The 15,178-nt window shown below is 39.3% G+C and overlaps 1 protein-coding gene across 3 annotated transcripts in view; it reads left to right on the top strand.

Annotated features, from left to right (window-relative positions):
- The window catches only part of rps6ka3b (ribosomal protein S6 kinase, polypeptide 3b), a 50,425-nt gene that overhangs the window by 22,590 nt on the left and 12,657 nt on the right, over positions 1–15,178 (top strand). For all 3 annotated transcript variants that reach the window (XM_037756342.1, XM_037756341.1, XM_037756343.1), the window contains 2 exons: positions 12,334–12,450; positions 12,918–12,999. In XM_037756342.1, the coding sequence (XP_037612270.1) occupies positions 12,334–12,450; positions 12,918–12,999 (199 nt within the window). The remainder of the gene's footprint in view (positions 1–12,333; positions 12,451–12,917; positions 13,000–15,178) is intronic.

The following is a 15,178-nucleotide window of genomic DNA, read 5'->3' as shown; positions in this document are numbered from 1 at the left end:
AGTTCGGCCATATCCGCCTCTCTCTCCTCCATCACTTATCCTCCTGCATCTTCTACGTCTTTATTTTCTCCGTCTCTTTTTAGTGTGTTGTCTTTCAGATTAAATGACTCTCTCTCTCTCTCTCTCTCTTATTTCTTTCTTGTTGCATCCAGATTTCCACCCACCTTACACCTGGAAAATAACGATAACTATGATTTAAATTGAAAATATATGTATAAATCCAGAGTTTGAAGTAATGAGAAGATAAAGAGACGGTGCCAATATTAAAAATTAGCTTTATGTAGTATTTTTTGTGTGTTTTAGTCAGCCCAGTCTCACGGCAAAGCGTGTAATAGACAGTCCGCCTGTCCACCGGAAGAAACTGGGTCAGTGTCACGTTTTGTGTCGCCGAGATGTGAATATTACACGCCTACATAAAGGTGCAGTGTTTTGTAGCGACGGTTGTCACGTGTTGTGTAGTGACTAGGTCTCTCAGCCGATTAAACACAGTTTTTTATCTGTTCAAAATGAACCTTAGAGGGAGATTTGTCAAGTATTTAATACTCTTATCAACATGGGAGTGGGCAAATATGCTGCTTTATGCAAATGTATGTATATATTTATTATTGTAAATCAATTAACAACACAAAACAATGACAGATATTGCCCAGAAATCCTCACAGGTACTGCATTTAGCATAAAACAATATGCTCCAATCATAACATGTCAAACTGCAGCCCAACAGGCAACAACAGCTGTCAGTGTGTCAGTGTGCTGACTTGACTATGACTTGCCCCAAACTGCATGTGATGATCATAAAGTGGGCATGTCTGTAAAGGGGAGACTCGTGGGTACCCATAGAACCCATTTACATTCACACATCTGGAGGTCAGAGGTCAAGGGACCTCTTGAAAATGGGACATGATAGCGCAAGTTTGGAGCGTTGGTGACAAGCTAGTATGACATGGTTGGTACCGATGGAATCATTAAGGTTTTTTTTGTTTCATATGATACCAGTATCTTCACTCTAGCTTTAAAAGTGAGCCGCTACAACTTCCAAAAAATATCAATTGTGTTAATGCGTTAAAGAAATTAGTGGCGTTAAAACAAATTTGCGTTATCGCATTTTTATTAACTTTGACTGCCCTACAAATATGCAAGTGTCTAAAACATAGAAAATAAATAGAGAATATAAAGATAGAAGTTCAATTAAAGTGGAGTAAAAGACCAACATGTCTGGTCATTCTTAGACGACAGTGCTAAAGTTATTTAGGTTTTTTCTTCTGAATGAGAGGTAATCAGTGTCTGTCACTGCTGCACTACATTTCCCAGAGATCACCTGTCACAGTCAGACAGGGTGACGTCTTCTTCGTTTTTTCTGTTGATGCTGTTTGACTTTCTGTAGATGGAGCTCTTTTTCTTTTGTTCGGTCATGTTTGCTGTCACAGTGCAAAAAAACATCTCTCTGTGTGTGTGTCATACACTCTAATATTTATCTAGTGTGGTTGTGTGTTTGGAGAGTTAAATGCTAAACAGATGATTTTAAATACTATTTATAAAAACATTTTACAGCTGAACCGACTCTGATCTCTGACAGGTGACTGTTAGCTGGGTGTCTTTGTGTGTTATTTGAGCCTCAGGCAAGGCCAGCGGAAATGCACTTTATGCCTCTAACCTGACAAATCCCAAGCGTGAGTACGTGTGTGTGTATGTATATATATATATATATATACTGTGTGTGTGTGTGTGTGTGTGTGTGTGTGTGTGTGTGTGGGGTGACCATCCGGCCTGTTAATTTGATTGCGTAACGGGCTTAGGGAGGGGTGGGGGGGCACAGATTGTCTGGAATGGCATCCCGCTCGCTCAATCCGTGAGAGCTGCTGCCATGGAGAAGATTTACACACACACACGCACGTACACACACACACGCACACACACGCACTCACACACACACATTTACATTGCGTTGACATTTGAGGCGTTTAGCTGACGCTCTCTTACCCACAGCGACTCACACTGAGAGCAACAGAAGAAGAAAAGATTGATATTAACAGGATTTTTAGTGTCTCACACACACGTGCACACACACACACACACACACACATTCACATTCACACTATAGGGATAAAACTATAAGAACAGTCTGGTTGGTATTATTTCCAAAGTCCCACTTGCAATCTATTTTTATTAGCAGAGTTAATAAGGGATATGCAAGTGACGCTGGAAATGTGGCGTCACTTTTCTCTCATTTCCTGTCTCACACACACACACACACACACACACACACACACACACACACACACACACACTTGCTATCCATCACCGCCAAGTGCCACTTCCTTTTCAAGCCACACTCATGTCATGCAATTACTGTAAACCTAGTCTACTGTGTTATTTTATATTTATATATTTTAATTTCTGCATTATCTTATGTTTGAAATTCTCATTTTCTTTTTATTCATATTTAATGAGCGTTGTTGGAAGGAGCCTGAGATCGACCAACGGCTGCTTCTCTGTCATTGTTGTGCATATGACATGTAACTAGAGCTCCAACAATTAGTCAATTCACCGATAAGTCGATCGACAGGAAAACTATTTAGATAACAACATTACTTTCTATTTCATCAGAACTTGTTTCCTGAGACCGCTGAGACTGAATCGGACCATAAATGTGCCATAAAACCAAAAACTATGAGTCTAAAGACATGAAAATGCTCAGTTGAGCTGCAGAGTTCGTGACATTTCTCTGTGTTGTCAAGTCTACGACCGTCAAGCTTTAACAAATAAACTTGCGGTGCTCTTTGTATGAGTCGATATCTATACGTCCAGCCCAGTTCCACCTTGTCTTTTGCCCTCACTGGTGTGTGTGTCGGTGGAAACCAGTACACACACTCAGAGAAGGCGACAAACAGGTGGAGGTAATCCTAGAAATGTCATGCATCCTGTTGACGCTCCACACTGGCATTGTGTACATTGTGTTTGTGTGTGTGAGGTGGTGGTGGTGGTGGGGGGGGTTGTAACAGGTGGAGGATTTCGGGTGGCGAGTGTCTGCGTTCTCATTGTGTCTGTTTCAGTGTGTTGAACTGTTCCAGTGTGTTGGACTGTTCCAGTGTGCTGGCTCAGGCTGAGGGTTTTGGGGTTGTTTGATTTGCGTCACAGTTTGTCGCCTTGTGCGTCAGCTTGTGTTTATCAGTTTGATGTCTGTATGTCTGTATCATGGTGTGACTATTTGTTAGCAGAATTATCACAAATTATCTGGCTTTTTAAAATCCTATTGATGTGCTTCTGTATCTTCTTCTGGCCTTTCTGTTTTACGTAAAAAGCTTTGAATTGCCTTTTTGAAAGGGCCTACACACATTTAGCATCAGAGCTAAGATCATATAGATCTACTGTATGAGTACATCTGTTTATTAAAATCAACAGTATTGTATAAAACAGTATTTTTACAATATTAATGCTTATCAAGAAATTGCAAATGTACGCAGAATCGCACTTAAAATTTCATTTTTAGCCAAATCAGTTAATTATGTTCTGCATTAGGGCTGGGCGGTATGGCCAAAATCTTCTATCAAGTATTTCTATACATCACGATACAGTAATTATTCTATAAATTCAATTAAGAAATGGTTTAAAATAACCATAGGCGTACCGTACTTCATCACATTTGATTATTTTCTTCTTTTATTTGTAACTTCCATACAAACAATGGTAATAAAGGCAGCTGACCCCTGGTATATACCGTCATATCGCCCAGCCTTATTCTGCATTATATCAGACTAAACTCTTCACACGTTTGTAAAAATGCTAAACTAATTATGTTTCTTTCTAATTATAATTAAATGACAACACATTAATGTATTTGTGAAATAGACACGCTGCTTACAAACATTTCTTCTGTGTGTGTGTGTGGGCAGGGAGGAGAGTTGGGGGATTCACGTTACCTCTCCCCTCGTCCTCTCCAACACTGACGTGTCCTAAGATATTCACCAGTAAACAGACTCTACTGTACTGAGTTGGACTGGTTAGTACTGATCAAATCCAGCGGGGGAAGAGGTATTCAGAGGCTTTACTTACATAAAAGTAGAAATATTATAATCTTATAGTACTTTATTACAACTAAAAGTCCTGCATTTTAAATTTTACTTATGTAAAAGCGTGAAAGTATTATCAAACTTAAAGTATATTAATTAGTTTAAAGGACTTTAGACACTTCATTAATCATCATTTTGTGTCGTCACATCTATCAATTATGAGGCATGTAGAGTAATCGAGGGAAGCTTTGCAAAAAGTAGTGTACATGCTTAAAATAAATCAACTAGTGCTGTCAACAACTATTTTTAATAATTGACATTAAAATAATTATAAAGTAGATATAGGGCTGGGGGATAAATTAGTATGATAATTAATCGTCTTTCAATGGAATTATATTGTAATGAAATCATATATCGAGATATCGTGATAAACAGTTATGTCGTCTAAATTGATAATAAGCACATACTGACTCCAATTTCTCAGAAAACCTGATCATTTTGTAATTAAATGAGAAAATACTCAGTTATTTTGATTTGTCAAGTATTTAATTCAAGGAAGAGTATACAAAACCATGTGGTTATTTCATATATAGAATATTTATTTATTGAATTACCAGAAAACATGCTATATCATGATATATATACAGTATATAGATATATGAAATTAACTATATCGAGAACATTTTGGTCATATCGTCCAGCCGTAAGTAGAAATGTAAATCTTGTTTGAGCTTCTCAAAATGTGAAGATTTATTATATTGTATACAGTATAAAATATTATTATAATCGAAAATCTCTGGGTTTTTGACAGCATTTTCATAATTTTCTGACATCCTTTAAACTGAACAATGACTCGATTAAATTGAAAAATAATCAACAGATTAATTAGAAATTAAAATAATTGTAAATTGCAGCCCTGAAATCAACCTTCTTCTGTACCGAGAGGAAACAATTCATCTTTGTTTTTACTGCTTTCACACAGTCGGTTGACAGATCGGCTGTCAGATTAATTGATTTGCATGTTGAAAGTTGTTGTGAAAACGTGAGTGAGTTGAGTGTGAATGTGTGAAAATAGAAGTGGGAGTTCTTGTCCTCGTGGTATTCAGTCATTGGTTGGTGAGTTATGTGACTGTGGAGTGAGCGCGGATCTCCAGGACACCTGATGGAAACACTGGGTGGAAGGTTACAGCTGCATGTTAGTGGAGGAGGAGGGTGGGGGGGGAGATCCCGCTTCCCATCTCAATTTGGATCTGCCCCCCCTTCTCTCCCCTCCTCTTCCTCTGGGTATCCCCTCTCACTGACTCACACTTGTTGCCCGTCCCAGTCCAAGTCATTCGCTGCCACGGCGTTGCTCCAGACAACTACTCAAGCTCACTAAGTGATGACACGCCGCACGGCCGAGGTCAATCCGGCCAAGTGTATGTGTGCAGTCATCGGCCTCGTCAGGGCGCTGAGGAGCCGGCTGAAGGCGCTCCGTCGCCTTCTGCTGCTCGCCGGGACAGACGGCAGCCGCCAGCGACCGGCCCCGACCTTTGATAGTGGCCGCTGGGAGCAAACCAGGAAAAATGGGGGGACAGTTTTAGGCTGTTGTGGACCAGAACACCCCAATATGACTGTGAGTAGTCATGAATGTGTGAGTGGAGGTGCTCGGGTCACTTCAACGTAGTTTATCCATGTTTGTGCATCTTATCTATGTCGACTTAAAGCAGTAGGTCCAACTGGTTTTACTGGTCTCATGGCAGACAGAATATAAAACTTATTTTACGACTCTGTTGAATACTCGATTCTGATTGGTCAATCATGGCTTTCTATAGTCGGTTATTTCTTTATAGCAGACCGTTGCTATGTGTAACAGACCGTTGCTATGTATAACAGACTGTTGCTATGTACAACAGACCGTTGCTATGTATAACAGACCGTTGCTATGTATAACAGACCGTTGCTATGGGCGCAGTTCTGATGTCGGTTGTTTTTTGTGTCAAATTATTGGTTTCTTAAAGTAAGTAGCCGTGTAATAACCGCTGCTCTGGTGTGAATTCAGTGTGAGATGAATGTCGGTGGAGATTCAGTATTAAAGGAAGTATCCAGATCCTTTACTTACATTATGTAAGTTTTTCTCCATTAATCAATTGATTGTTTGGTTTATAAAAAATTGTGCAAAATTATTAAAATAATTAAAAGGAAAAGCTGCAAATCTTCACATTTGTGAAGCTGAAACCGTGAAACCTGTTTGAGTGAAAAAATAATAAATTAATTAATAAAATTGTTACCAATTAATTTTCTGTTAATTGATAAATCAACTAAATATTTTTTAAATTTGGGGCCGGCTATGAGTTATAGAAAAGTACCATAAACATTGTCCAAAGTGACAACACGCTAGTGTATTTGTGATATAGATATGGTCAGTGTGTGTGTGTGTGTGTGTGTGTGTGTGTGTGTGTGTGTAGTTGTGTGTGTGGGTAGTGAGGGGAGTTTCATGTTACCTCTACCCTCATCCTCTCCAACACTGACGTGTCCTAAGATATTCACCATTAAGCAGACTCTGCTGTACTGGCTTGGACTGGGTGGTATTAACAAAATCCATTAGTGGAAGTAGTATTCAGATTCTATTTAAGTAAAAGTATAAATACCGTATAGATACCTCAACATACTCCGTTACAAGTAAAAGTCCTACATTCAAAACAGGGCTGCACAATCAATCGAAATTTTATTGAAATTGCAATATGGCCTACTGCCATTTTAAAATGTAGGATGAGGAGGAAATTGTAATAAATATCAAAATAGCGTTTTAAATTACATGTTGTGGTGCTGCGGAGATGTCCTGGCCTGCACATCATATTCTAAAACATCGTTGTTTGCTACATATCCCCGCAAAAATCCCCACCATAATCATTTTAATATGTTTTTCAATGAAAAGAAGAATAATGAAATAAAAATTATCATTCCCTCTAATATCACAAATCATCAAAATTTAATATTTTTTCAAAATCATGCAGCCCTAATTCAAAATGTTACTTAAAGGTCCCATGTTGTAAAAAGTGAGATTTTCATGTCTTTTATATTATAAAGCAGGTTTAAGTGTTATATAAATACTGTTAAACTATCAAAACGCTCAATATACGCAGAAATACACACAGCCTGTGTGCAGAAATTGTGCGTTTGAAACAAGCCGTCAGGATTTCTGTCCATTTGTGATGTCACATGTATACAATATATATAGACCATTATACGGCTTTAAAAATAAACATTCTAAATGTGTCCCAGTTTATTTCCTGTTGCAGTGTATGTAAATAACATCAGCTGACAGGAAGTAAACATGGACCCAAACTGTTGCCTAGCAATGCAATTCCACTGCAATTCCGTTGAAAGCACTAAAACGGAGCGTTTCAGACAAACGGTGAAAACAGGTATATTCAGGCAGACAGCATGAGGAAAATTAAGGTTTTTTTAACATTACAGCATGTAAACATGTTCTAATAGAAACACAAAATATAAGTATGAACCTGAAATGAGCACGATATGGGACCTTTAAGTACAAGTACAAGAGTATTATCAGCAAAATGTACTTGAAAGTATTTGGGAGCAGCAGCGAGCTTTAGAAATATATAATAATAAAATCTCCCTTCAGTCAGACACACGTACTAACTCATGTTGATTTCCCCGTCTGACCAGCAGTTAAAAGAGATTTAAAAGAGTTTATGTTAATTTAATATGATGGCTGTAATGTGTCCGACGGGGAGGTCTGCTGCTGTGTGCAGAACAACATCACACTGATTCACTGTGCTGCTCATGAAGCCTCTTAATTAGATGTGATGGTGGACAGATGATGAGGAGTGTTGCAGGGCTGCTGTGTTAACTGCTGGCTCAGTGGAGACCTGTTAACCCCGCTGATTACCACGGATTATGTTTGTTTTAGTAACTCAGCCTGCCAGTAAAGATATCAGGGTGATATGACATACGAAATATGAGCATATTTGGAAAAAGTGACTGAAATAAATCAAATTTTCCTGACTTACTGTGTATCTGATGTATTGAAAAAAGGAAATTTGAGCATCTACAATTCCCTGACAAACCGGGCAAACTCCATCTGGTGATGAAACTGATATAATACGATCAAAAGCTCCAGAACAGAGCCTGAATTTAGGTGTTTCCAAGATCAAGAATAAACCTAGAAGCTCAGCTTATCGTTATGTTTTCTATTTACTGACCAATCCAAAGCTCACAACCACAATTCAATATGCCAATTTTTTTTGGTGTGTATGAGACAAAAAATGTACTTTATTTATCAGCGGAAGAGTCGAGTTAGAAGCTGTGTTTGTGTGTATATTTCCATATCGACTGTGCACAAATGAGATGGAAATAAACGCTAACAGGGATAATAACAGGTTAGAGAGGCAGGTAAAGTGTGTGTGTGGGGGGGTGCATGCAGGTGTGTATATGCATGTGTTATTTTGCATACATGCATGTGTGTGTTCAGAGCACAGGTGTGGGGCTTGCAGTTTTAATCCGTGTGATTAAGAGGTGCTACATGAGCATCCTGTCGCTCCGGCTCTGATCCTCCATCTGTGGTCTGACTCAGACACACACACACATGAAAATTCATCATTCCTAACCTCCTCATCTTTTCAAATATTTCACGATCTGATTTGCTCAGAACGGTCAGCAGCATCCCAACTTTATGTTTATTATGCGGCTCTCAGTCAGCGTCGAACTGTGTTCAGCGTCAAGCTGCGTTCAACGTCAGCGGCTTCGTCCTGATGGAGGAGGAATCTCATTTACATACGGCGGTGTGATGTTTCATACTCGGCGGTGCTGATGACATGCAGAGTGAATCACATGTTTGTGTGCATATGTAGAGTATATATATATAGAGTAAGAGGCTGTTTTTGATACAGTACATTAAGAAATATGAACATGTTTTTCTACAAAACCTAAAGTTTAAAATTGGCAAAATTGTGATTTAAATCTGGAACTGATCTGATCAAAGACTCATTAAACAACATGCCAGCTTTCAAAACTCAACACATTTTGTTTGGCACCAAAAAGTTTGATAACCAGCTCAAGCTGAGAGGATGAAGAAACTATAACTGTGATTAACAACTGTAGTATTTACTATATTTCAGAGGGTAATACTGCTCTTTTTAATCCACTATACATATAGAGGGAGAGCTTTCATTAATAGTGTGTATAGTGGAGAGGCCGACAGGAAATGAGGAGACCTTTGCCCCGCTCTGACGCAACAATAATCCAATATAATACCTGTTTTATAGAATGGCCCCTTTGAGTGTGCTGTGTAATAATATATAGTGCACTGAAAGGGGGAATTCTGCACTATAACTACTTTTACTTTCAATGCTTTAAAGGTACAAATTGGGTGTTTTGAAGTGGGGTTGTATGACGTACTTATTTAAATACTTTAAAAGTGGAGTAATCATACAATAGTGACTTTAAGGTGTATTATGGTGTTTCTTTTAGTGTATTTTAATCTAATTTGGTGCTCTTATACAAGCTTTAAGAGTAGAATAGTTATCTAATAGAGACTTAAGGTGTTTTGTGGTGCTTTTTAGTGTATTTTGATTTAATTCGGCATCCCTTTAAGAGCTTTAAGAGTAGAGTAATTATCTAATAGTGTCTTTACCTTGCTGTCAGACAGCTATTGAGTCTGTTTCCGACGGCGAACTGAAGCGTTTATCTATGCTATCGCCAAAGCCACCAGACTCCATTGAAAAAAACAGTAATTTTGCCTCACAGATCACAGGAGTTAATGGTCTACCGCCGCCTCAATCTGTTAGTTTGTTTTTGTTTTTTGAGTGACTTTGGTTTTTTTCAACGGTTAGTTCGGATTCACCAAAGCCACACAATAACACAAACAAACTAACCGATCGAGGCAGCCATAGACCAGCGACTCCCGTGTTCTGCGATTAAAATTACTGTTTTTTCCAATGGAGTCTGGTGGCTTTGACGAGAGCGTAGATAACTGCTTCAGTTCCCCGTCAGAAAGGGCTGTCTGACGGCGAGGTAAACACGCGAAAATACATATAAATATAGTGTACACTTAAACTGATTTTTTTAGGTGTCTAAAATATGTTACATACCGACCATCATCTACTGTAGGTAATACACTGACTATGGATAAGTACATTATACAACCCTACTGCAAAACACCAGAACTATCCCTTTAAGTACATTTTGCTGATAACACTTCTGTACTTTTATAATGAAGTATTTTGTAGTAAGGTATTGGTCCTTTTACTTTAGAAAAGTATCTGAATATTTGCAGACGTGGCTGCACCCTTTCCTACTCCAGTCTATGACCTTTTTTCTTGAGGAAGAGAGGGAGAGAAGAAGAAAGAGAGAGGTGCAAACCACAGAGGAGAGGTGAGAACGGTTCAAATAAAGATAGAAAAAGCGAGAAAGTAGGAGGGAACGAGGGAGGAATGGAGGGAGGGAACAAGGGAGGGTTGTCTCTGAGGGAGAGAGAGAAAGTGGGAGAGAGAGGTAGACAAGAGAGTAAGAGAGGAGGAGAGAGAAGTGTTCACCCGGCTGCCGGCTCCATCCTGCAGCCTCGCAATCGATACACAGGAGCATGTTAGCGCCACAGAGCCTCAGCCGCAGTCGGGACTACAGGACCCACAATGCACTGGGACACCCTGCAGCCAGCAGGTCGCCCACCTGGGAACTACAGGTACGGAGGGGAGGAGAGAGTGACGCAATAGAAGTAAGAGGAAAAGGGTGAGACAGAGAGAGAAGAGGATGGATTTGGGAGCGCAGAGCAGAGAGCATGATGGGAATTGTAGTCTGGATGTGTTTACCTGTTTGCATCAATATCCTGAGTAAACAAAGCGGGAAGCTAGCAGGCTTTAGAAAGAGTTTGAAGGAGGGATGGTGTCACTGAGTACAGTCACACAGTATGGTGTCATTAGTCACTCAAGCTACAGCGGGAAGCAGGTATCGGGGGTGGCTCCATGACAACTGTGCATCAATGTGTTTGTGTGTGTGTGTGTGTGTGTGTGTGTGTGTGTGTGTGTCCCATTTGAGTGTGTTTTGTAATTTCCCACTGAGAGGATGACGAACGTTCGGGAAGCCTGTTCTCAACCTGTTGTGTGATTCACTGAGATGTGAAGAGGGACTGGACGAAAGGAAAACCATGCTAACATTGCTGCTCTTTAGGATGTTTGGTATTCACCTGCTGTTTTATAAACTGCATTTCCCACAATGCCTTTCATTTTAAAAACCCAGAGAACATGTTCTGAACTTGCCCCATCCAGCTGTTAGATTAGATTTGCGGTTAGATTTGTGTCCGACTTGATGCCGACTTGCTCTGACGTCATGCATAAATGGACAACGATAACCTCACGAGATCGAGGCGGCCGCAGTTTTTAGAGCCAGGCGCCACAGTTGTTCTCCACCGACTGTAAAGACCCAGGGCATTATGGGAAACGCCTGGCTCGCGCCTGATCAAAGAGCTGATTGGCTCTCAGTTTTGACAGCAAACTCCACGTGTCGCAGAACTTTCTGTGTAATTGTAATATTTAACACTAGATTGTATCAGTCTCATGTTGTGTAATGAAGGTTTCATCTGTTAACAAACACATCTTGTGTGGTTGATAATAATAATTATTATAATTATGAAGGTTATCTATATATAGCACTTATCAAAAAGAGTGCTCACCATGTGCTTTACAAGGCGGACATAAAATTAATAAAGGATAGAATCCGATGCCAGACACACACACATTTCCACAGATAATTACAAACAAACATAAATAAATCCCAACGTGGTCTGAAAACTACAAGTGGCCTACAGATCAGATCTAACAGGAAGTGACTTTTTCTGTGACTTCCTGTGAATTATTTTCTGCTCGAAACGGCTGGAAACTGTCCGACATGAACGTAGCTTTTTCTCTCCGCCCCCTGCTGCTGCTGCTGCCACCTGATCTCGTCTACTTTCCAGGCGAGGCGCAGCTCATCTCGAACGAGCCTATTGTTAATAGATTAGAAATACATTAAGACTTCCGTTACTGGAGTCTTGTGCCTGCAATGCATTCTGGTCTATTGAGGCTAAAAAAATCTCCATTTAATGTCTCCATTTATTGGTGATTTGAAACGCACAAACTGTTGCCCCCAGAGGCTAAATCGTCATCAGACTGATAGCCGATGGGTTCAGATATTGACAACCAGGAGGTCTTAGACACCTCTGAGGGGTCACCAGTAAGAATTGAACGATATCAAGAAATTAAAGTGTGAATTAATCCACTAGAATGTGAATTTCAGGCCGTAATAATGATCACGACACTGTTGTTGTTGTTGTTGTGTGTTACAGGATGACGTGCCCATGAAGGAGATCAACATCACTCATCTTGTGAAGGAGGGATCAGAGAGGGCCGACCCGCGACAGTTCGAGCTTCGTAAAGTCCTGGGACAAGGCTCCTTCGGCAAGGTGTGTGTGTTTTTATATATATTTATATATATATATATATATATATGCTGTCAGTGTTTGTGTGTGAGTGGGCCTTTAGTGTGTGAGTAAACGTGGGTTTCATTTCCACTCAATTCCCTGTAATGTTTCCCTTGTGCGGGTGTTTTTGAGAGCCCGTTGCTGTGGAGACGGCAGGTCTGAGGGTCCTCCACGCTCGCCCGCTCAGTATCATCGACTTTATGAATGAACATTAGCCTGCAGCTTTCGGCTCCTTGTGTGTGTTTGTGTTTATGTTTATGTTAATCCACATAAGTGTGACCTAGAAAAACAAACTCAAACACACACACACATTCTCTGATACACCCGTTAATACTCAGAGACACCACTGAGCATCCACAGAGTACATTACACTCTTCACACACACTTATATTACATGAATAAAGACATCAGTGATTGATTTTAAATTGATTGTTTTGTGTGTTTTTTAGGTGTTTCTGGTGAGGAAGGTCACGGGGCCAGACGCCGGTCAGCTGTACGCCATGAAAGTCCTGAAGAAAGCTACACTGAAAGGTACAAACTGTCTTTGACATGAAGATCTTCTTGTTCTTCTTGTTCTTCTTCTTCTTATTCTTTCAGTCCACTTTAGTCAATGTACACAAGTTAGATGAGATAAGATAAGATAAGATAAGGTAATCTTTTATTAGTCCCACAGTGGGGAAATGTTGCAGGTTTACAGCAGAAAAGGGGGACAGTACAAACAAGAGAAATCAGTTAAAAAACAAAACAAGATGTACATAAATAAGAAAGTAAACACTAAAAATATAATAAGTAAGTAAACAGTAAAAAATAAAAGTAAAAAAAATGTTTTAAATTGAGTGAAGAATTAATGTTAACAAATCAAGGATGAAAATTCCCCTCTTACTCAGTACTCATATTCAGATGTAGGTCTTTTAATCTTCATCACGCATCCTGTAACAAAAGGCACTGCAGAGATCATCGATTACCAATCAATCACTTGATCTAATGATGACATGATACAGGATGAACCAAGCCGAAGTGGCTCCACAAACCTGATATCTACCATAAGTGAAGATTAACCCATAAACTGTAGAAAAACAAGGACATTGTATCTCTGAAGGTTTCCTGTTCACCGTCATCTGTGTTGGGCTACCAGGTAGAGCTCTGTAAATATCCCCCACGACCTATCTGACCTCTAATTATGCCTTAATGTCTTCTAAATCCAACCATTATTATAAATAATCTACATTGAGATATGTATTAGAAGTTAAATTGACTGTTGAGAGCAGAAATTCATGCAGAAATACTCTATTCGACATTACTTCGAGACAGAAGTTTGCGATTTTTACTTGAGTTCTTGTTTTTTTGCAGATTAAGTCACAGGCCCTGTTCAGACCTGGTATTAAAATGCATCCTCAGTGATCAGATCACAGGTGGACAGCTCTAAGTACAGGTGTGAACGCACTCAAGACGCATTGAGGACGCATTGAGATCGGATCTTTCAGACCACATTCAGAGGTGGTCTGGGCCACATGTGGCTACATTCTTTTAGCAGTGTGTAGTTAATGTGTCCTGGGCCACATTAAGGACCGCCTACTCTACTGACATCCCGCTGGGATCCGCTAGTAGTCACTGCGCTCTTCATGTGAATAGACAGACAGATGGAAAAAATCAGAAAAATGTCTGAAAGAATTCTGAAATATGTTTGGAAAAAGGCTTATAAATGTTGGAAAAAAATTCCAAAAAGATTTACGAAAAATGTCTGAAAAATATCTGTAAAAATGTTAGAAAACAGGCCGATAAAAAGGCCAAGAATTGCCAAAAATTTCAAAAAATATGTAGGAAAAATACACGAAAAATGTTTTTAAAAAATGGTCCAAAAATATGCCTGAAAAATGCGAAAACAAACCGAAAAACATGTTCGAAAATTGACTGTAAAATATTTAAAAAAATATCTGTAAAAATGTCCGTGGAAAGGCCAAAAATTGCCAAAAATGTCAGGAAAAGGGCTGAAAAATGTGTGAAAATATGTCCAAAAAAGGCCGAAAAATTCCAAAAACGGTCTGAAAAATGTCTAAAAATATGTACGAAAAATGCACGAAAAAAATCCGAAAGATGTCCAAAAAAAAAAGTTAAAAAATGTCCGTTCAAAATCCGAAAAATATCTGAAATAAAATCTGAAAAATTTCCAAAAAAATTCAGAAAAAAGGCAGACGCGAGCGCTTGTCTGTTTCCAAGCATGGAAACGGCTTCTGTGCTCTACTGTGTGTTATGTCGGCCAGTACAATAACTTTTTATTTTGATGTTAATAATATGTACTAGAATTCATGAATATGTAGGATATTACTACTGACATTCCTGTAATGTTACGTCACAACGTCTTCTGTAGTAGCCGTGTGTTTACTACATGTTTATTTACATATGGAGCGGGGAAGTGAGATCGGATCACAAGTGGTCACTGGAGACGCATTCTAGTGTGCGAACAGACGTCCTTAGAGCTGTCCACTTGTGTTCGGATCACTTAGGACGCATGTTTTGTTTTGTTTGTTAAATTCTACTTGCAGCACCCTAAAAGTTCAGAAGTCAGCTGAAGGTCTTTTGCTCTCAAATATAGTTTTTGTGGATGAAGTCATCTGTTCTTTTCAGGTAGTTAAATTGTTCACAAGTGGTGTTTTTTTTCCTCCCAATATGGAATTTCACACCTTAACATGAGATCAGACAGAGACATAAA

Source organism: Sebastes umbrosus, chromosome 21, assembly GCF_015220745.1.
Source record: "Sebastes umbrosus isolate fSebUmb1 chromosome 21, fSebUmb1.pri, whole genome shotgun sequence".
NCBI classification, from domain to species: domain Eukaryota; kingdom Metazoa; phylum Chordata; class Actinopteri; order Perciformes; family Sebastidae; genus Sebastes; species Sebastes umbrosus.
Note: the sequence above shows the minus strand (reverse complement) of the source record. Positions and strands in the feature narration are given on the sequence as shown.